At 43.4% G+C, this 21,510-nt stretch overlaps 1 protein-coding gene across 1 annotated transcript in view; it reads left to right on the top strand.

The window, feature by feature from the left end:
• The window catches only part of ELP3 (elongator acetyltransferase complex subunit 3), a 109,803-nt gene that overhangs the window by 66,320 nt on the left and 21,973 nt on the right, over positions 1 to 21,510 (top strand). The window contains exons 12-13 of the mRNA XM_081944312.1: positions 2,470 to 2,535; positions 7,713 to 7,940. Of these exons, the coding sequence (XP_081800438.1) occupies positions 2,470 to 2,535; positions 7,713 to 7,940 (294 nt within the window). The remainder of the gene's footprint in view (positions 1 to 2,469; positions 2,536 to 7,712; positions 7,941 to 21,510) is intronic.

The raw sequence follows: 21,510 nt of genomic DNA, 5'->3' as shown, positions 1-21,510 counted from the left end.
CTCCAAGGATGACTATAATAGGAGGCTGCTACAGTAGACAAGGCCGGTCACATAGAGACAAGTTATACATGCAAGTGAGACATTTATGAAGCCCAAAGGCATTGCTTCAAATCAATTATGTTGACTGAAGCTGGTGCTTTGCACATGCCAGGATCCTACTTATTTATTTTTGTTTTTAAAATGTTGGGTACCATCGGGAGACTAGAGGACCACAAGTTTGGAAGTGTCTTAGTGCCCAGGAACACTTTCTTCCTTTGGAACCTACTGCAGAGGAAAATGTCACATTTTACTTTGTAGGCTCAGCTGAGAGGCTTGCATTCTGAGCAACTTGCTGTAGCAGAACAAAAGTGTTGACAATTGTTAGTCCAAATTAGCCCAGGTCAAGATGAATATGCTGGCTAAATCAAGATTTGCATGGCACCTATTCAAGATTCACAGCAATATTAGTAGTGTAGAAGAAAAATGATGAACTGTTACTTCCACTGAAAATTCCTTGAAGAAGGTCATCATTGCTGAAGAGGTTCATCTGAGAATGGCTGAATAGGAGTTTTAAATGGCTTTAAGGTTAAAAACAACGCTTGATTTCTGCTTAGAAATTGATAATAGATGTTTAAGAAGCAGTCTGCTGTGCTCAGATTTTTGGTTCTTTCAGCATTTTTCTCAAACATTGCATCAAACTTCTAGACTGTTTTCAAGGCAGTCAAGATATGAGGTAGAGCACTAGCTTTAACTCGGTCCTTGGTAATCACCATTTTACAAATATCTAGAAGTCACATTCTTTCCCTCTCCCTCCTTCCCCATAAAAAGGATCACAGCTGTTATACCAAACTGAGCTTATCATATTTTGGATACTTTGTGCCAGTGAGGTCACTTGTACATCCAAAATTGAGGACCACACTACTTGAACTAAATGATTTATAGATCAGATCCATGTTGTCTTCTAGAAATTTTGGATTACAGTTCTCTTAAACTGTCATACAGGTCATTCTGCTGTGCTTGACAGGAATTAAACATATGTGGCTTGTCCTGTTTTAATGTAAACTCGGGCAGAATAAACATGATACCGTATTTTTTGGAGTAGAAGATGCTCCGGAGTATAAGTGGAACATTAGTTTTTGGGGAGGAAAACTAGAAAAAAAAATCTGCCTCTGCCTACCAACATCCATCAGTATTCATCTGGCTACTGTCCTTGCAGCAAACAGCCAGCAGCCTGGTCAGCTTCAGCATGTTATTGCAACCTGATTCAGCACAAGCAGCTGATTGGTGGTCGAATCATCCTCTTGGAATACTGCCAATCAGCTGTTCCAGGCTGTGGGGGTTGCCACAGCATATCACTGCTGATCGCTACCTCTGCATGTCGCATTTTTGGCCTATGCGCATCCCATTTTTGGCCCCTGAGTATCACATTTTTGTCCCATTCCAGACTGTGGGGATCACCACAGCACATCGCCGCCGATTGCCACCTTTGCACATTTATGAACTCTGCAGGCCCCGTTTTTCACCTCTCTGCATCACATTTTCGGCCTGTTCCAGGTGTCGGGGATCACTGCTGCTGCTGCCAATCCCTGCTGCCTGGAACCAGCCAAAAACGCAATATGCGGAGGCCAAAAATGGTGTGTGCAGAGGCTGAAAACACGAAGTGCGGAGGCATCGATTGACAGCATGTTTGGGTGGTGATGGGCGGTGGCGATCCCCACAGTCTGGAACAGCTGATAGGCGGTATTCCAGGAGGACGAGCCAACCACCAATCGTGCTAAATCAGGCTGTGCTGAAGCTGACCAGCCTGTTGCTGTTTGCTACAAGGAGGCAAATTGCTGGGAGGCAGAAGCTGAAGGGTGGGGGCCAGTGGGTGGGCGGGGCTTCAGCAACATTCGCTGTGTAAGATGTACATATATTTCCACCCACTTTTTTTGGGGGGAGTGCATCTAATACACCAAAAAGTATGGTACTTTTCATCACATTTGAAAGATTTTTTCCCCTAAGCCTTTCTTAGAGAAGCATGGCAAATTTCAGCCCCTAAGCCTTCATGGAAAGCACACTCTACATTTATGACAATTTTTTCATGAGTTTCTCTGCTTCAATCCTTACGTATCCAGTGCAAAACACAGTTAACATTGGTGTTTCATATTTGATGAGAAATTTCTTCTCACCTGGCTGTTTTTTTTAAAAAAATATCATTTCTCCATGAGATGCAGATCGCTCAAGGAAACCAGTGTCCGCTAACATTTGCAATGGATGGGCTTTTATTTTATATACCAGGCTTTTCCTTCCTTATCCTACAATGGAGAAGTAAGCATTTTTATTTTGAAATCTCCCCTTCAAATTGTCATCTTGTCTATTCTAACTTAATTTTCAACCCTGCAAGAAGTGATGGTGATGATGAGGGCACTATTCCTTAGCCTAAATACGTTCCCTGTTGCAATTCTTGTCTTCTTATCTGAAGCTTTATCGCTTACTCTTCCTATCTAGTGCCGTGATGTGAGAACAAGAGAAGTTGGAATACAAGAGATACATCACAAAGTCAGACCCTACCAGGTGAGCTTTGTTTTTCCTTCGTGTGAGTGTTTAAAAAAACAACAACACTTGACACTCTATTATAGAGGTTGAGATATAAAGAAATGCTTGTCTTTGTTCCCAAAGTAACAAAAGGAATCTGCCTTTTATCAAGCCAGATCGGAAGTCTAAATAACAGTGAATATGTCTTGAATGAAAACATCTCAGCTAGTGATTCTCAACTGGTGATGGATGTACCATCAATAGAAAGTGAAACTGAACCAAATTAGGTGGGATGCAGAGTTTGTTTAAATGTCCATCTGAGGAGAAAAGGCATCTCCTGATTCACATTGCTGACTGTGGTTCACCCAGCTTTTTTGTCTAATGCGGAATCCACTTTGACTCTTGCGCATCCTTGTCAGTTTTACAGTTCCTGGAAAAAGAAAAATCACGCTTACCTTGCATCTGCCAGAATTTGAAATGATGCTGCTGTGGGTTTGCAATGGCCATCGAGTCTATTGCTTGACTAGGGAGTTGAACAATTGCCCACTTGGCACCTTAGCAGCAGCAGAAGCCATCAGAAGTGAAAGGCAATGTGTCATTCCTCTCTGCAAGCCAACTGGGTTGTCCCACATCCATCCCATAACTCTCCTCCTTTCTTTTATAACTTCTGTTAGGCACTGATCTTGGCATTGGCCCATGCATGCCCACTGACAGGATTCCAAATGGTCTCCTTTCCCACAGGGCAGCTTTGACTGTTGCAAAGATTTATTGGGCATTGATCCTTTCCTTTCATTTTAACAGCTGCCTTCTAGGTAGAAATGTCCCTCTGAGCAGCCAATAGTATGGGAAGTAGTCCTGGCTGAACGTCTGTCTCATCCATCATCGTTATCCTAAAGGCATTTTTTTTAAAGCGTCTGAGAATCCAGCAAGAAAAAGTTAACCTGGGAGCCTTTTATCCAATCTTTTTTCCCCCCATACCTTTTTATTTCTGGTGAGATATAGGCTCTTTTGGCAGATGCAGTTGTAGATATAGACGGCTGAGAACCATTGATCTTGCTCTCTTTATTAGCAAAAATTATTTGTTTTTTTTTTAAAAAAAATATGTTTATTTGAGGGGGGAAAAGCCACTTCAAATAAAATTAGCATAAGTCAAATAAACATGTTACCAAACATCTCAGCCAATTTAGGCTCAGAAAATTATTTTCCAGTTCAAAAAGCATGTTTATCCATAATTGGGTCTGTGATAGAAAACATTCTATTAACATTTTGTTAACATTCCAGAAAGCTGTGAAAACACTGCTTTTACAGAGCGCCCTCCAGGGCAAACAATGCTATTTAATTGGAGGAAAGTGCTTTTTTGTGGGGGGAGGCACGAGGGGTGTCTGATTTATTGTGGCTACATGATGTTGCTTTGTGGTATGTTTTTATGAGATGAAAGCTGCCTAGAATCTTTCAATGACATGTTGAAATTATAAAATATGTCACAGTATAATCAGCTGTGGAAGATAATTACAAATCTTTTGTTTCTATTTACTTAGTCCAGGAATATAATAACCCACCATGGAACTCTAGTTCCTTGAGATAGTTTAGAAGTGGACAAAATCAAACAAAGTTAAGATGAATACAGATTAGATGCTATGGCTATGGAAGATGATCTTTCTGAAAGGACGTGTCCATTCTGGTCTGACCAAGGAGGCTCAGGTGGCAGCAGAACCCTGGAATGAATCTTAATAGCTTCGGCTAATAAACTGGTGGCAGGGGAAGAGAGCCAATTTGCACTAGTGGCAGGTTAAAATTTCAAGATGCTTGAACCACCAGACTTTATGACATATGGAGAGCACCAGCTGAACTAGTTGCCAGAGTATTGGCGGCTTTAAGCTGCACGTTTCTATGTATTTATTTTATTTTATGTATTGATATTTCAACCTTGGAAGAATATTAAAGTCAAGGAGAAACAACTCAAATTGCATATTGCCCCCAGGACTGTCTGTCCTGCTGCTGCAATTTTTTTTACAAATTTCCAAAAAGATGCAGCTGGTACAAAGTGTTAATGGAAAAGCTTCATTGGCATTCAAAATATCTGTATTAAATCAGTTAATTGATTAAAAATAGGTGTCTGGAACCTTTGCAAAGTGCTGGTGGTTATCACTAAATTCCTACATAGCACAACACCAAGATTTATCACACAACTCCTTTTCGGAATTAAATCTGCCTCTCCAGGCTAGTAATCTATACAAAGCCCTTGAGAGTTCCTCTTCCACGTGAGAAATACAGGGTATAGATCAGGGGTGTCAAGCTCACGTCGTCACGTCATCATCACGTGACATATTGGGACTTTCCCCCCCTTCGCTAAACGGGGGGTGGGCGTGGTCAGCACATGACACATCTGGCCCACGGGCCATGAGTTTGTCACCCCTGGTATAGATGAAACTTCTCTGGTATCCTTGCATTTTCAACCTTTGCCTGGAAGTATTCATGATCCCAACTCTTTTTGCATTGTAAAAACAAATTAAAACAATTCTATTGCACTCTTAGCTCAAGTTGATTGGGAAATTCTATCATAGGATATAATAGAAAATGGATTATGTTAATTAAAAGCAGCAGGGTTATTTTCCATTAGATGTTGATGGGAAATAAAATTAAAATCTTTTAAGCCCTAGATTATGCTTAAAACATTAAACTTGAGAAAGCCATAGCATACAATACAATACAATACAATAGCAGAGTTGGAAGGGACCTTGGAGGTCGTCTAGTCCAACCCCCTGCCTAGGCAGGAAACCCTATATGGTTTCAGACAAATGGCTATCCAACATCTTCTTAAAGACTTCCAGTGTTGGGGCATTCACAACCTCTGGAGGCAAGCTGTTCCACTGATTAATTGTTCTAACTGTCAGGAAATTTCTCCTCAGTTCTAAGTTGCTTCTCTCCTTGATTAGTTTCCACCCATTGCTTCTTGTTCTACCCTCAGGTGCCTTGGAGAATAGTTTGACTCCCTCTTCTTTGTGGCAACCCCTGAGATATTGGAACACTGCTATCATGTCTCCCCATGTCCTTCTTTTCATTAAACTAGACATACCCAGTTCCTGCAACTGTTCTTCATATGTTTTAGTCTCCAGTTCCCTAATCATCTTTGTTGCTCTTCTCTGCACTCTTTCTAGAGTTTCTAGAGTCTTTTACATCGTGGCGACCAAAACTGAGTGCCGTATTCCAAGTGTGGCCTTACCAAGGCATTATAAAGTGGTATTAACACTTCACGTGATCTTGATTCTATCCCTCTGGTGATGCAACCTAGAACTGTGTTGGCTTTTTTGGCAGCTGCTGCACACTGCTGGCTCATATTTAAATGGTTGTCCACTAGGACTCCAAGATCCCTCTTACAGTTACTACTGTTGAGCAAGGTAAATATGAGAGCTGTGGTGGCGCTGTGGTTAGACTGCAGTGTTGCAGGCTAACTTTATAGACTGCCAGCAGTTCAATCCTAAGCGGCTCAAGGTTGCCTCAACTTTCCACAGGTAGCTAAAATGAGGATTGTTGGGGGCAATAGGCTTACTCTGTAAACCGCTTAGAGAGAGCTGTGAAGCGGTATATAAGTAAGTGCTATTGCTATTCCCAACACTCTGTAAAATCCTGAGTGTCAGAGCATTTGCAGCATGACTACTATTAGGAGACAACCCAGGAGCAAAGCACAGCACACAGAGATTTAGACATTTAACAGTGGTTTATATACAACATATACAGAAATATACATGATAGCAAATACCTGACAAGTAATCAATCTTCTTCTTAACTCTACACGGAGAACTTGACAATGGATACAATGGACATAAGGAGAGAAACATTCACCCTTTCCTGGCTGCCTTATATAAACACCTCCTAAAGTGGTAAAGACTTTTGTGGACCTCTTCATAGTCTTCAATTGGCTATACCAATGCTGATTCATCTTCATTGCATCTGCCTTACATTTCATCAGCTTTACAGCTGGTCACCTCTTAAATCTCAATACCTTAACACTCAGTTTATATGAAATAATCTCAAATTCATCACATCATCTTCTGTATCAAGATTTATGCAGCATGGGCAGATATATGATCAGATTATCAGAAGCAACAAGAAGGTTTTATAATAGACTCTATCACCACAAGCAGAATCAAGATTGAGTCTAGAATTCAAAGTCCAGGGTCAATAGATGTTCAGGTATTTGAGCAACAAAGCAGGAACAAGGTGAAGAAATCTGGGCAGTCTCGGCAAGCATAGATACATAGAAGAACGAGCTGTCACTTACATTGTGTTTGAATTCTCTCAAGCAGAGGCTTATATAATGGAAGCTCCTCTCCTCTGCCCAGTTAGTATCTCAGCTGATTAGATCTGGATCAGAAAGAGAGATCCTTGAGAGGTCTCTGATGAGAAGTCAAGAGAGGATCTATGGAGGGACGGGGCAAGGCAGAAAATCTCACTAATGCATAACAAAACTCCAACGGAGATACTGTAGGACTGTCTTCCAGTGTTTCCTCTAGAGCAGCAACTGAATTAACCCAACAATAACCAATCAGCAATCAACAAGTTCATCTTGTGAAAATCTCCAGAAATTACACAGTATTTGAAGCATGGCTTCACTTCCAGATTTGGGCTGGCCAGCGTTTAGAGAGGCCCACAGTCTTCTTATTCTAGTGACTAGACTATTTGTATCTATATTGCTTGAAATGCCAGAAGTTGTTCAAACCCTACCTTTTTTTTTAACTTCTGGAGCGCTAAGAGCCTAAGAAGAGATTTTGATTAGACAAGCATCCAACCTTTTGGTAACATTTTGTTCCTTCAGTGGCCAATTAAAAGCAAAAAAAATGCATAAGTTGTGGCTAAGCACGATGCTTCTTCATATATTCTCAGCAGAAGGTGTTGAGAGGCCACAAACACTGAATTCTCTTTCTGAGAAGTGTTCAAGTGATTTTCCACAAAAAAATATTTTCATTTAACATTTTAACTTCTGTTGGAAAGACAATAATCACACTTTTTGACTCTTCTCTTGGATGTTAAAAAATCCATCTATGGTGACCCGCACGTTGTGAAACTATTTCATGCTATTTTTCTCCTGCACAAAGAAAGTCTTACCTGCATCACCATGAAATTGGCTTTGGTCTCTTTTGAGTGCTGCACAATGTTTATAGTGGCTACTATCTAATATCATTTATCAATCTTTTGGCTCTTTCTCTTTTGACCAGGTTGAGCTGGTCCGGAGAGACTATGTGGCCAACAGTGGTTGGGAGACCTTTCTTTCTTATGAAGATCCTGAGCAGGACATCCTGATTGGGCTTCTACGTTTGCGGAAATGTTCGGAGGACACCTTCAGACCTGAGCTGAAGGACGGTGTCTCCATTGTCCGGGAACTCCATGTCTATGGGAGTGTGGTTCCTGTCAGCAGCCGAGATCCCTCTAAATTCCAGCATCAGGTAACTGCAGCTTATTAAAGTGAACAGTGGCAGCAATGTATAGAATTAATCCATCTGCATTTGATGCATATTGATATTTGAGCTTTTGAATAGGGTATCGTTTTATAATAAATATAAAAGTAAGTGAAGTCTCCTTTGAGTCAAGCTAAACTCCAGATGATCTTGACTAATTCTCTTGGCAATAAGATGGATGAAGCTGGTCACTGCATTCATCTAGGGCAGGGGTGTCAAACCCACAGGCCTGATGTGGCACACGATGTGCTCGGATCCAGCCCATGGGTTTGTCCTGGAAAATGTGAGGGGCTGGCCTGCATCGCTTTGGCCCGGTCTATCTGCATCGCTTCAGCCCGGCCTACCCAATGCAAAGGGGAAACATGTCAGCAGTTTGGGGAGTGGCATGAAGCTGGCCACACCCACACAGTCGGCCATGCACACCCAGCCCCCTGTGGTCAACCAGAGCCCTGATGTGGCCCTCAATTAAATTGAGTTTGACATCTCTGATCTAGGGATACTTTTTCAAATTCCTAATCTAGTTAATTGGTATCTCCTGGCGGTTTTATATCAAAATAGAAAATAGGAGTACTTCTGTTTACGTTTTTGAAATCAGCCAAGATTAGCTACATAGTAGAACCCCTATTAGGTCTTTTTAACAGTAGCATTATTTGCATTCCAATCAATGACATACTTACAGTATATATGTTATTTCAATAATGTTTATATTCCTGCAGCCTGTATCTTTTCAGTGCTGCTTTCTGTGTCTACTCTGATGCTAGTCTCCATTGCTACAGTTTCTTTTGAGTGACAGTGCAAACTGTCTTGTACAGTGCATACAGGTGAAATGCTAGGGATTAGTAACAAAGTGTAGACAAATAGTGGCTCCTGAAAGAAGTTTTTTTTAAAAAAAAGTATGAAGAAAACATTTTCCTTTTTTAATTTTGTCAAGCGTTATGGTGGAAAGATCAGAAATTAGATACAAAATTATTTCATAAGTCTTTAAAATATATATAAAAGTATTGAGAATTTTTTCTCTTGGGCTGAGAAAAATGCCTTTTATGTCAAGTTGTAAACAGGCTAATGTAAATGTTGCAAAATAACGTTTTTCTCATTGTTTGAACCATGATTCCTGTATATTCTGTTCAGTGTTTCCAATGCTACCAATTTTAATTTGATACCCATATTTGGGCCTTAATAGAGTCAGCTTATAGGGAAGATGGCATAAATAATTAAGTAAGTAAATAAATAAATAATAGCAAAATGCATGTACAATTACTTCAGAATTCAAGTACATTGACATCTTGCTCTTAATACTTGCTCTCTCTAATATTGGTATATTAGCAGTTTCGCTTCTACAGAAATCAGAAAGCTGTTCTTTATAGGCATATTTTTCAGTAAATCCTAGTGAACTTTATTTATTTATTAAATTTCTATGCCTCCTGTGACTCAAAAAAATTTAAATAAATAACTGAGTTAGCTTTGACGCCAGTGTCCAACCAACTCCTTGTTGGAGACTTTGGGTAAAATTACTACTAATTATTAATACCAATAGAATTAATTGTTGGAGCACCTGATTGCTACATGTCATTGTTTCTTATGGATCTATTCCATTGTTTTCTAAGTTGATATTTTCCATGTGTCTTCAATTACAACTACCATAATTTTCTTTCATAAGTGAGACAAGACTAGATTATATACATATTTGTTTGTGGGTATCAGTGGTGGGAACAATTTTTATTGTAGTGCGCATGTGCGCACAAGCACGCCCATGTGCTGCGCGTCCACCAGCGAACCAGCAGTAGTGACTGCCAGAATCTACCCCAGTGGGTATATGTGCACATGTGTCTTTGAGTCAGTATTTATTCCTAACAATTCCCTTGACAAGCTCCTGAACTTTTCTTGGCAACATTTTGGAAGTGGTTTGCCATTTCTTTCATCCTAGGACTGAGAGAGAGTGACTGGCTCAAGGTCATTCACTGGCTTTGTGCCTAAGACAGAACTAGAACTCACAGCCTTCCATTTTTGGGGATAATGCCTTAACCACTACACCAAACTGGCTCTCTTTTTCTATCATTTGGCTTCACTAAAATAAGTCCTTACCCTGTCTATTTCTGGATTGATAACACGCCCAACCCAAGAAGGACAAGGAATAATCCAGCTAAGGCTCAGTTCTTGCTTTGCTTATACCATAGAGACAGAATCTTACCATACTAAACCTGTGCTACTGTAATCCTAATGAATATCCCCTGGAAGATTCTAAGGAGTGACTATCCTTAATCTCTTTCTCTGATCCAGCTCTGGGCTGTGATATCTCTTGTCTCATCCCCTCTTCTTGGACTGTACTCCCTCCTTCATGGGAAACTGCCCTTTCGTTGTAATCCATCACACACACAGGCACACACACACACCCTTTTAGCAGACACTTTCCACTCCATCTATAGGTAGACTTTGCAAAGATGATTTTTTTTCTACTTACATTTTTGTTATGGCATTGAAACTAGTATATTGGCAAGGGTATTTCTAGCTTAAATTTCTCAATGACACTCTGGTTTTCTGAGCAGTGGAAAGTTCTTTTTGCATACTGGTTTATTCAATCCTAGGGCAGCCTCCACTTACAGCTTGGCTATGTTGATAAGACCCAGATTGCCTCAACCAGGGAATAAGACCCAGATTGCTAACAACCATGGAATTGCCTTGTGAGTCGTAGTGGCACACTGGTTAGAATGCAGTATTGCAGGCTAATTCTGGTGACTGCCAGCAGTTCAATTCTCACTGGCTGAAGGTTGACTTAAGACATCCATTCTTCCGAGGTGGGTAAAATGAGGATCCAGATTGTTGGGGGCAGTATGCTGGCTCTGGAAACTGTTTAGAGAGGGCTGTAAAGTACTGTGAAGTGATATATAAGTCTAAGTGGTATTGCTATTGCCTTACCATAATAAATATGTGTTTTCACAATGTGTTTATAGTGCATTTCCTTTCCATTACCTCAATTCTTTGCCATGCGGGCTGTGCAGCTGCTTCCCATCATTGCTTTTCTTTCTCTAAATAAATGGAATACAGTTAAGTAAATATTAAATTAAGTGTCTCTTGGATGTGATCATTAGTTCGCCACCTTTGAGCTTTTAGCCAGAATAGAGAAATTATCAGCATGCACTTTATATACCTAATGTTTTCAGTTCAAGTCATTGCGATTTAAAAGGAGGTGTTTTAAAGCGTTTTTTTTTTTTGCCGTATGTGAATTAGAATGTGACTTCTGTTTGATGTTAATAACCCTGGGCAATGAGGCAGCAGCAATAGAGAAGTAGGGGAAAGGAACAGAAAATGAATTCTTATTTCCTGAAAGTGAAATTTCAAAAGCCAGGAGTGGAAAAAATGATTGACGCACGTGGAAGACAAAAGGGAGAAAAATCAATTGAATAAAGCTAGCACTAATAAAGGGAAATAGATTGGAAGCGAAGTCCTGAGTGCATGACGCACATAGATGGACTGGAGGAATGTAGCTGCGGTACCCCAGAAATGGCACTATTTTGCTTCCCCTTTCTTTCCCTCCCACGCTTGACATTCCCAGAGCATAATAGAATACTTCATAGCGCATAGGTCATGTAAAGCTGTATTAATTTATGGATGGATCTTCTTGGAAAAAATGGACTGGATTCTTTCCTCTAACTCTTTTCTCTACCTTGGCCTATTCCTACTGGTACAACTAAGCAACAGAAAAATATATTGGGCAGAATTGTTTCAACCGGACTGTTCTTCTTGGGCTGCCATGACCAGCTGTTTTGACTGCTACGCTGCTGCCAAGTCAACACCCAATATAAAGTCGACATAACTGTCTTCTATCTCATTTTACATTAATCAAAAACTTAATGTGAAATCAATAAATCTGTACCAGTATCAAAATGACCAGACTCTTCCCTCCTCTCACCCCTAAACTGTCTGTCTGTAAGCTCAGTTTTTCAGCCAGCTGAGCCTTCATGTGTTCCACAGTTGTTGAGAAAGTCCATTACTACACGATTACGCATTTTTGGATATGTGTCAGGCTATTGTTAGACCTAGCTTAAACCGTGTTTTGCTCTCTTCTTTAAATTTAGTAAATAACGCAGGTAATAATCTGATATATCCTGTGGGAAATCAAGCTATCTTACTAGGAGCATTTCCAAGCATTTTTTAAAATGGAGGACAATATCAGAAGATGTCATTCTCTCATTCTAGTTACCCCATGTTACAACAGATGCTACTTTAAAGACTTGGAGATGTAGCATCCTCAGTCCTCTGCATAGCTTAATACCCCCATAGGAAGAATGGAAAACATAAATCTCCCACTAAAGATTCTGGCCTGGTGTACTTGCTTTTCTCTTAGTTGATAGCAATAGCATTTTGGCAGGAGTGGGTTCCGGCAGGCACTACTGCCAGTTTGCGCACGCTGTGCGTGCATGCACAGTACGATTAAAATTGTTCTGCGCATGTGCAGAACTTAAAAACAAGGTGGTGGTGGCAACGGCGCCACCCAGTGAGCTAGTTTGGGGGCGTGGCAGGCCTGGGTCGCTGCCGGTTTCAGCAACCCAGGCTGCCAAACTACCAGTAGGAACTCACCCCTGCTCTTAGGCTTATATACCGCTTCACAGAGCTTTACAGCCCTCTCTAAGTGGTTTACGGAGTCAGCATATTGTCCCCAACAGTCTGGGTCCTCATTTTACCGACCTCAGAATGATGGAAGGCTGAATCAACCTTGAGCCTCGTGAGATTCGAACTGCCAAATTGCAGGCAGCCAATGTAGCCTGCAGTACTACATTCTAACCACTGTGCCACCTTGGCTCAAGATAAAGGGAAATTATGTTTAGGGAGATTTAGGTTTAAATCCACCCCACCCATGAAAGCTTATTGGTGACTTGAGCCAGTCCAATCTGTTGCACAAGGCTTTAGACCAGGGTCCCCAAGCCCCTGTCCATGGACCAGTCCACGGCATAGCAGAGACCAACCCACACAAACAAGCGAAGCCCATCCACGGGATGCAGGCAGCCCATGAAACCATTCCCCCTCCAGTCCATGGAAAAGCCTCTCTCCACAGAACCAGTCCCTAGTTCCCAAAAGGTTGGGGAGGGGGAGATGGGGACGACGACACTCCTTTAGACCAAAAGGGGGGGAAATGAAGGATGGAATACCAAATATGGGTAGTCCATGACTTATCCCCACAGTTGGAACCCCAGAATTTCTGTTGCTAAGCAAGGTGATTGTTAAGTGTATTGTGTCCAGTTTTACAACCTTTTGACTATTGTTGTTAATCAAATCACATGGTTGCTAAGTGAAGCTTGCAAATGATGATTATATGACCCTGGGATGCTACAACCATCATAAATACATGTCAAATTTTGATCATGTGTACATGAGGATGCTACGTCGATAGTCGTAAGTAAGAGGACTGGTTGTAAGTCATTTTTTCAGAGCTGTTGTAACTTTGACCGGGCATTAAGCAGATAGTGGTAAGTTGAGGGCTACCTGTACATCCACTTGAGTTCTAAAAAGAAAGATGGACACAAACGTTAACTAATTTTACCTGTCCCTCATTCTTTTCATCTTAAAGCATGTTAAATTATGCAGTTTTACCCAGCAATATAGCCTTTCATGACCATAGATGTTTCCCTGTCATGATTTTTCATTTAATTGACATGGTTGTCATGGTGAAAAGGCTTGAGGGAGCTTGGTAAAATAGTTTTATTTTTGGAGGAAGAGCCACATTATATGTTCATAAACATGACATGATAATTGTAAGTATATTGCCTTTTAAAAGGCTTCCTTATCTGATAAGTCAGTTGCAGAAAATAATTGGCCCTATTTATAACAGGTACATTTACGAGCTAAAGTGTTCTTCTACAATGTTTTTTAGATGCAATTCCTTTTATTTTTAAGTTGGACTGCCCATCTTAAAGTTGAGGATAAAATCACACAAATTGTTTCCTTAGACCATTTCAAAGTCTTCCTGAGCTGAAGCGAGTTGTGGTCGGCTAGATAGCACGGAATAACACAACAACACTATGGGAAAATGAAATAGTGCTTGTGTTAATATTGCTGATTGGGAAATGCCAATTTTGTGTGCATTAATTGTTTTGAGTGGAGCTTGGCTTGCTTGTCCTATACAAAGTGACTGACAATTGAATCATAGGTAATATTATGAATTAAACAAATGAAGCCCCAGTTGTGTAGATTGACATTACAGGATCCTGTAACAATGGTATCAGCATACACAGAGGGTGCCATTAGTTGAAAATGGCTATTCTTAACACCGTTTGTTTCTTCTGCATCTTTATGAGATGGTCTGCATTGCTAGTGTGTTATCATTTGACATTGGACAATTGTCTGTAAGAAAGTACAGGCCAATCATTAAGATCTATGGATGGAAAGGCTTTAGCTCCAAGCTGAGTTGGATCTCATATGTTTGAATTGGTTTTAGTTGAGAGCTAGATGGGACAAGTGATGTTCTGTCTTTTTGTTTTCTAAATCTCTCCTGCAGTGGGTTATTCTAGCGTACCAGCCTGGACTTGCTGATCAGGATTTCCCCCCCCCCCCCCCCCCAAGTTCACCGGCTGGATACGGCAGTTTGAGAAATGTCCAATGTAAATTGCTGTGAATCTCTTCTTCACAACACACGCACAGGAGATCATACTGTCAAAGTTAAGTGGTAAAATATCCAAAGATGGAATTGGTTTGCTTCTCAGAAGTGTCCTGTTCTTACTTAAAATAAAAAACCTGAAACAGCTGCCCAAAGGCCACAAAAAACTCAGCCTCCTGCTCTTTCAAGTGATGTTACAATATCCCCAGAGGATTTGTAAGAAGGTTAAATCATGGCAAGTGGACCAAAGTTTATTACATTGAGATGTTTCGTTACTCATCCAAGTAACTACTTCAGTCAAATGAAAATTTTAGTTAGGCATAGAATCTACATTTACATATCCCCAGAGGCGTCTTCAGTAGACAAAGGTAGTGGTTCCCAGCCTGGGGAAACTGTTTTCTTCTTCTGCTTCTTGTATTAGTTAAATAGTTACTGCTCTATCCTAGGAATCTGGCGGTGCATTTTGTAGTATTGTGGGCAAAAGTGTCTAGGTATGTCTAATCGATAATAAGATTTCAGTAGTTTATTCTATATAGCATGTTTGCACATTGGGCAGTTTCATAGTTGTGTCCTGAAATTTAAGTAATTACAAGCTTCTAGTCTAATCTAGGCAAAACTAACTCTGTACGTATATACCAGCGATGGCGAACCTTTTTTGGCTCGCGTGCCATAAGTGGGGGGAGCGCGGGGGGGTCATGTGCGGGCGTGCCGCACCCATAATGCAACGCGCGCCCCAGTGCGCATGCGCGCACAACGCACCCATTTTTGCATGCTTTTTTCGCCCTCCCCAGGCTCCAGAGGCTTTATAGGAGCCTGGGGAGGGCGAAAAGAGCCTCCCCCGACCCCCCGGAGGCCCTCCGGAGGCTTCAGGGACTGTCCAGAGGCTTCCCTGAAGCCTTCGGAGCGCTTAAAACCACCCTCCGAGCAAACCGGGAGTGACTTCCGGGTTGCTCGTATGGTTGTTTTAAGAGCTCTGAAGGCTTCAGGGAAGCCTCGGGACGGTGCCTGAACAGGCACGAGACATGCGTCTCGATCGCCCGTGCTCGGATCGCCTCCGCCGCGCGGCACCTCGGGCCCGGCGTCCTTGTACCGCTCCGCCCAGCCTCTGCGCACTCGCCAGCGTGGCGCGCAGCCGCCTCCATCCCTTGCACCGCTCCACCCAGCCTCTGCGCGCCTCCATCGCTGCCGCCGCCGCCGCCAATCGCCCACCCGGCAGAGTTTATGTAACCTTGGCTGGGTCTGAGCGAGGGAGCCCAGCGCTGCTGCGAGAGGCGCTCCTGCAACTGGGCGCCGCCGCCTGCCAGCCCAGCCCCCTTGGACACCGGTGCCCGCCAGGCAGTTGGGGGGGCGAAGGGGGGGGGCGGCTATGCAGTCAACACACGCAGTAGTTTTCGGCCACTCTGAGCCCAGCAAGGGAAGGACGCGGGGAGTCGGCAGAAGTTGGGGACGGAGGGAGAAAGGCGGCGGGGGGAGGCCCAGCATCCAGCGGTTACATAACCGGCTGCGGCGCTTCTCCGCTCCGGACCTCCCCGCCCGAGCCCCCCTCCGCATGACGGGTCTCCCCATCTCCCCAGCGGCACCTACCCCGCCGCCACCCCCTCCCCACTGCCGGTTGCTGAAAGGCGGGGAGCTCATGGAGGCAACACCCGGGAAGCAGCCCCCCTGTCCTACGGCGTTGCAGCCTCCCCACCCCCGGGCGACGGAGCCCCAGAGCTTCAGGCTCCCGGCCTCCCGGAGGAAGGGTGGCAAAGGGGGCTTCTTGGCCAGCGCAGCCCAAGCGGGCAAAGAAGGGAAGCCCGGGGACGCAGCCACCCCCTCCCCATTTAGCGGAGCCAGCGGGCGGCCCCAGTCCGGGAGGCAGGAGGACAGCCCCACGCGCCCCTCCCGCAGCTCCTGCCTTTCTCCGCTCCGGACCTCCCCGCCTGAGCCCCCCTCCGCATGACGGGTCTCCCCATCTCCCCAGCCCCCCTCCGCATGACGGGTCTCCCCATCTCCCCAGCGGCACCTGCCCCGCCGCCACCCCCTCCCCACTGCCGGTTGCTGAAAGGCGGGGAGCTCATGGAGGCAACGCCCAGGGATGCAGCCACCCCCTCCCCATTTAGCGGAGCCAGCGGGCGGCCCCCGTCCGGGAGGCAGGACAGCCCCACGCGCCCCTCCCGCAGCTCCTGCCTTTCCCCACGGGGCCCTGGACCCCCGTGACCCCCGCCTCCAAGGCCCGGGAGATGCGCTTGCGGGGCAGGCGGAAAGTTTGTCCCATCCCCAGCAAAGTTGCCTCCCCCGCCCCCTGAGACCCGGCCCGACCTTGCATGCCGGGGAGGCGGCTGGAGCCCACGTGGAAGAGCAGCGTAAGGTGTGGAGGCGCTCCTGAGTGCCTGTCCTCCCCCCCCCCAGTCGCCTCTCGCCCAGGCGGCTCCCAGCCAGGAAAAGTTTGCCGGGCATCGCGTGGCGCCTCCCGCCCTGCCTGCCTCCCCCGCCCCGCCCCCCCCGCGCTTACCTCCTCCACATCCGCCACCGCCTCTGGAGCAGCTGTGCCTGTTGCGGTTGGGAGGCGGCGGCGCATCGCCTTTCCGCGCTTGCTCCGCGCCGGCCGGGGAATCTCCTTCTGCCTCTCCGGGGCCGCCGCCTCTGCAGCCCCCACCGCCGCCCGCTTCCTTCGGAATGCTTAAAATGACGCTCCGAGCAACCCGGAAGTCACTTCCGGTTTGCTCGGAGGGTGGTTTTAAGCATTCCGAAGGCTTCAGGGACAGTCCCTGAAGCCTCCGGGGGGCGGGGGAGGCTCTTTTCGCCCTCCCCAGGCTCCTATAAAGCCTCTGGAGCCTGGGGAAGGGGAAAAATGGCTTTTAGAAAGGTGAACTCAGCTGGCCAGCGCGCGCATGCGCACTGGCCAGCTGACAGGGCAGAGCCTCGCGTGCCCTGACAAATGGCTCCGCGTGCCATAGGTTCGCCATCACGGGTATATACTATTCAGTTTTGGGGTAAACAACTTTATCTACAATGCAGCAACTTTCTCCCATTCATACCTTCTCAGTGAGTTACTAAAGTGCCAACATCTGGTCACTTCATACTCCACACAGCATAAAACCTCACTGTGTTTCCCAAATTTTGCTCATTGTCAGATAGATTTTTCTCAAACATTTTCCCGGAAAACATAGCAAGTCGTGTCTCTATAGTTTTGCAATGAATGCTGTGATCTTTAGAGTCAAGGTATTCTTCCAGTTGCCATACATAGTTGTAATCTTCACAATCATATAGCTATAGCGTTTAGACATATAGCAATTCATAGTATTTTATAGTACTCTGTGAGTGGTTTTCAAATGTTGGCATATTGCCCCCAACAGTCTGGGTCCTCATTTTACCAACTTTTGAAGGATAGAAGGCTGAGTCAACGTTGAGCCAGTCAGAATCAAACTCCTGGCATTCAACAGAATTAGCCTGCATCAATGCACCGCCATAGCTTATATTAAATAAGTTGCACAGCCACTCCGTGACCAAACCATATCCATATTTTAATATTTTTCTAATTGTCCCATCTACACTTGCAGGCTTACTATTCTTAAGTATTTTCATTGCCTTTATCTTCATAAATGGTTTAGATGAGGGAGTAAAAGGGGAACTCATCAAATTTGCAGATGACACTAAGCTGGCAGGAATAGCCAACATCCCAGAAGATAAGATCAGGATCCAAAAAGATCTTGACAGACTTAAGCAATGGGCCCTATCCAGCAACATGAAATTTAATGTGGAGAAAAGCAAGGTTTTACACCTGGGCAGGAAAAACCAAAGGTAGAAGTACAGATTATGTGAAACTTGGCTCAAAAACAGTATCTATGAGAGGAACCTTGGACTCTTAGTGGACAATCACTTGAATATGAACCAATACTGTGCGGTAGCAGCCAAAAAAGCTAATATAATGCTTAGTTGTATAAACAGAGGCATAGAATCAAAATCACACAAAGTGTGAGTACCGCTGTATAAAGCCTTAGTAAGGCCACACATGGAATACTACATCTAGTTTTGGTCACCACATTACAAAAAAGTTGTTGAGACAACTTTGGAAAAAGTGCAGAGAAGAGCAACTAAGATGATTAAGGGCATGGAGACTAAAACATATGATGAACAGTTGCTGGATTTGGGGTTGGCTAGTCTAGTGAGGACATGATAGCAATAGTCCAGTTTTTGAGAGGCTGCCACAAAGAGGAGGGGGTCAATTTAGTCCAGTCTCAGAGGGCAGGACAAGAAACAATAGATGGAAACTAATCAAGGAGGGAAACAACCTGGAATTAAGGAAAAACTTTCTAACAGCGAGGACAATAAAGCAGTGGAACAAGTTGCCTTCCGAAGATGGGTGCTTCATCACTGGAGGTTTTTAAGAAGAGACTGGACAGTCTCTTGTCTGAAATGTTCGGGGTGGGCGGGGGAGGCTCTTTTCGCCCTCCCCAGGCTCCTATAAAGCCTCTGGAGCCTGGGGAGGGCGAAAAAAGCATGTAAAAATGGGGGGGGATGCGTTGTGCGCGCATGCGCACTGGGGGATCACGCGTTGCATTATGGGTGCGGCACACCCGCACACGACCCCCCCGCGCTCCCCCTACTTGTGGCAAGTGAGCCAAAAAAGGTTCGCCATCGTTGGAATAGGGTCTCCTGCTTGAGCAAGGGGCTGGACTAGAAGACCGCTAAGGTCCCTTCTAGCTCTTTTCTGATTAAAAATTTATTCTTCACCCCTATTTCTTGAACACTAACACAATATTCAATTTAGCTCTATATTTCAACATATTTATTTTATTTCCATATAGATCCCTAAAACATTCCATCATTATTCTCTTATTTCATCTTCCTTCCACATCATTTGATTTCTATTATTTTTAATTCCTTTCACTATGCTGGAGGCTCATTGTTTAGCCTCCTTTACCTAAATTATTATTTCCATTAAAACCACTCTGCCTTTTCTCTGCTTCTTAATCTTGTTTCTTGTTCTTTCACTATATTCCTTGAAACTATATTTTATCCTCTATTGACATGCAATATCTTTCATTCTCATTTTTTTTGCATTAATATTCCCTTACAGTAATTGCGTTTCCAGAACCCTTTTTTATTTTTGCACGCCAGCAGAGATCTTTGTTCATATTTCTCCAGATACCCATGTGACATTCTATAAAATAATTCCTTTTACTCTGTTCCAAGCAGCTACCACACCCTCTTTCTACATTTTGTCAGGAAATTGAAATATATATAGTCTAATACTTTTTATATGATTAATATTTTCTTTTTCTGCATGCATTCTACTTTCATTCGTGTTTTCACATCTTTCTTTTCCTTCCACGTCCATTTTCCCAGAGTCATTTTGACTTTACCCAAAAAAAAGGTCTATCCCATACCCAGAATATCTCATTACCAATGTAGCTTTCACAGATGTTTTGCCTTTCATTATAAGCAAGCATATCAATAATCTTTTCTATTTATTTATTTTCCATTTGCAGAAATGATTAAAGTCATGTGTAAATGACATATTTGAAATAATATCTTTCTCTAAGCAATCACCAAACCATCACCATTCGCATCTATTCTTGTATCTCAAGATGGCTCAATTTATTCTTAGATTGTTTGCACCCATCCATTTATTTCATCTAATACAGGGGTGTCAAACTCAAGACCCAGAGGCTGGAATTGACCCATGGGCCACTTGGATTTGGCCCGCAGGGCCACCCTGGAAACAGCAAAGGACCGGCCTTCAATGCTTCTGCCAGTGAAAACGGAGCTCCGAGTTCCATTTTCATTGGCAAATGGTTGCATGAGGCCGTGGCAGGCAAAAAGGGAGTCCAGGAGCCCATTTTTGCTGGTGGCGCACCCAGGCCTCCACAGGTGCCCCCGACACAAGTGATGTTGAGCTGGCCATGCCCACCACAGCCCCCCGAGGTCAAACAAAACCTGATGTGGCCCTCAATGAAATCAAGTTTGACACCCCTGATCTAACAGAATAATGCTTACCTTAGGATTGCATTCATTTACAATGTTGTTTAGTTTTTTCCTCCAAAGTCATCCTTGGTTCTTCAATTATCCTATTATTCACCAAAACATGTTTTCATCAAACTATGAAGTCCTACTTTGAATCACAGCCACAAAGACATGGATAAAACCAATTCATATGTTTTATTTACTTCATTCATTTCCTTAGGCATACATTTGACTTCACAAGATTGGACCACTTTCATGCAAGTCTATTATATCTTTTCCCTTTCTCTTAGTTCCACAAACACATAACATATCCATAGTCAACCTTCAGCTTATGATCTTTGATTCAGCTGATTTTGAATGTAACAGGCAAAATCTAAGGTTATACTTCATGCAAAACAACAGAGAAAATTTATTGTTTGCAATCAATCTGGACAATGCACATACATTATCTAAGTTTTATGGACATATTGTACAGTTTATAGACTCTATGTACATTTTATTCATGCATAAAATTTCACTAATGGACATTAGGCTTTAACAAATTTCCAATTAGTCTGTGAAATCAAGCATTTAGTCTATTTTTATTTCTTCATTTCATTTATTGTCACATACTTCACTATTTACTGTTCTTAAATTTCAAGTTATACTCTTCCATATGTCATGAACTTCGCTAGGGTGGCCTTAACATTGCTAGTGGGTGTCTGTGCCTGTCAAGGGTTGGTAAAAAGGAAAGAAACTTTCTAGTCACTCACACACCTACAGAAAATACACATGTACTATTTTTCTCTAAATTAATATTTAGTATTAAAAACTCATGTCACTCACTGAATAATCACTGGTATGGCAATCCATGCCACATTCCTATGGAACCTCACTGACCTATGCAGTGTCTCTCACATACCCTCCCCAATCTGCACAGCACCTCTTTTGCACATTCCTGACCCACGCAGTGTGTCTTGCTCACCTCTGCAGCCCAGGTCAGGAAGAGTGGAAGGGGATACGCAGGTTTCTATGAGTTAT

This window comes from Natrix helvetica (genome assembly GCF_964273705.1).
Source record: "Natrix helvetica genome assembly, chromosome: 2".
Lineage (NCBI taxonomy): Eukaryota > Metazoa > Chordata > Lepidosauria > Squamata > Natricidae > Natrix > Natrix helvetica.
Note: the sequence above shows the minus strand (reverse complement) of the source record. Positions and strands in the feature narration are given on the sequence as shown.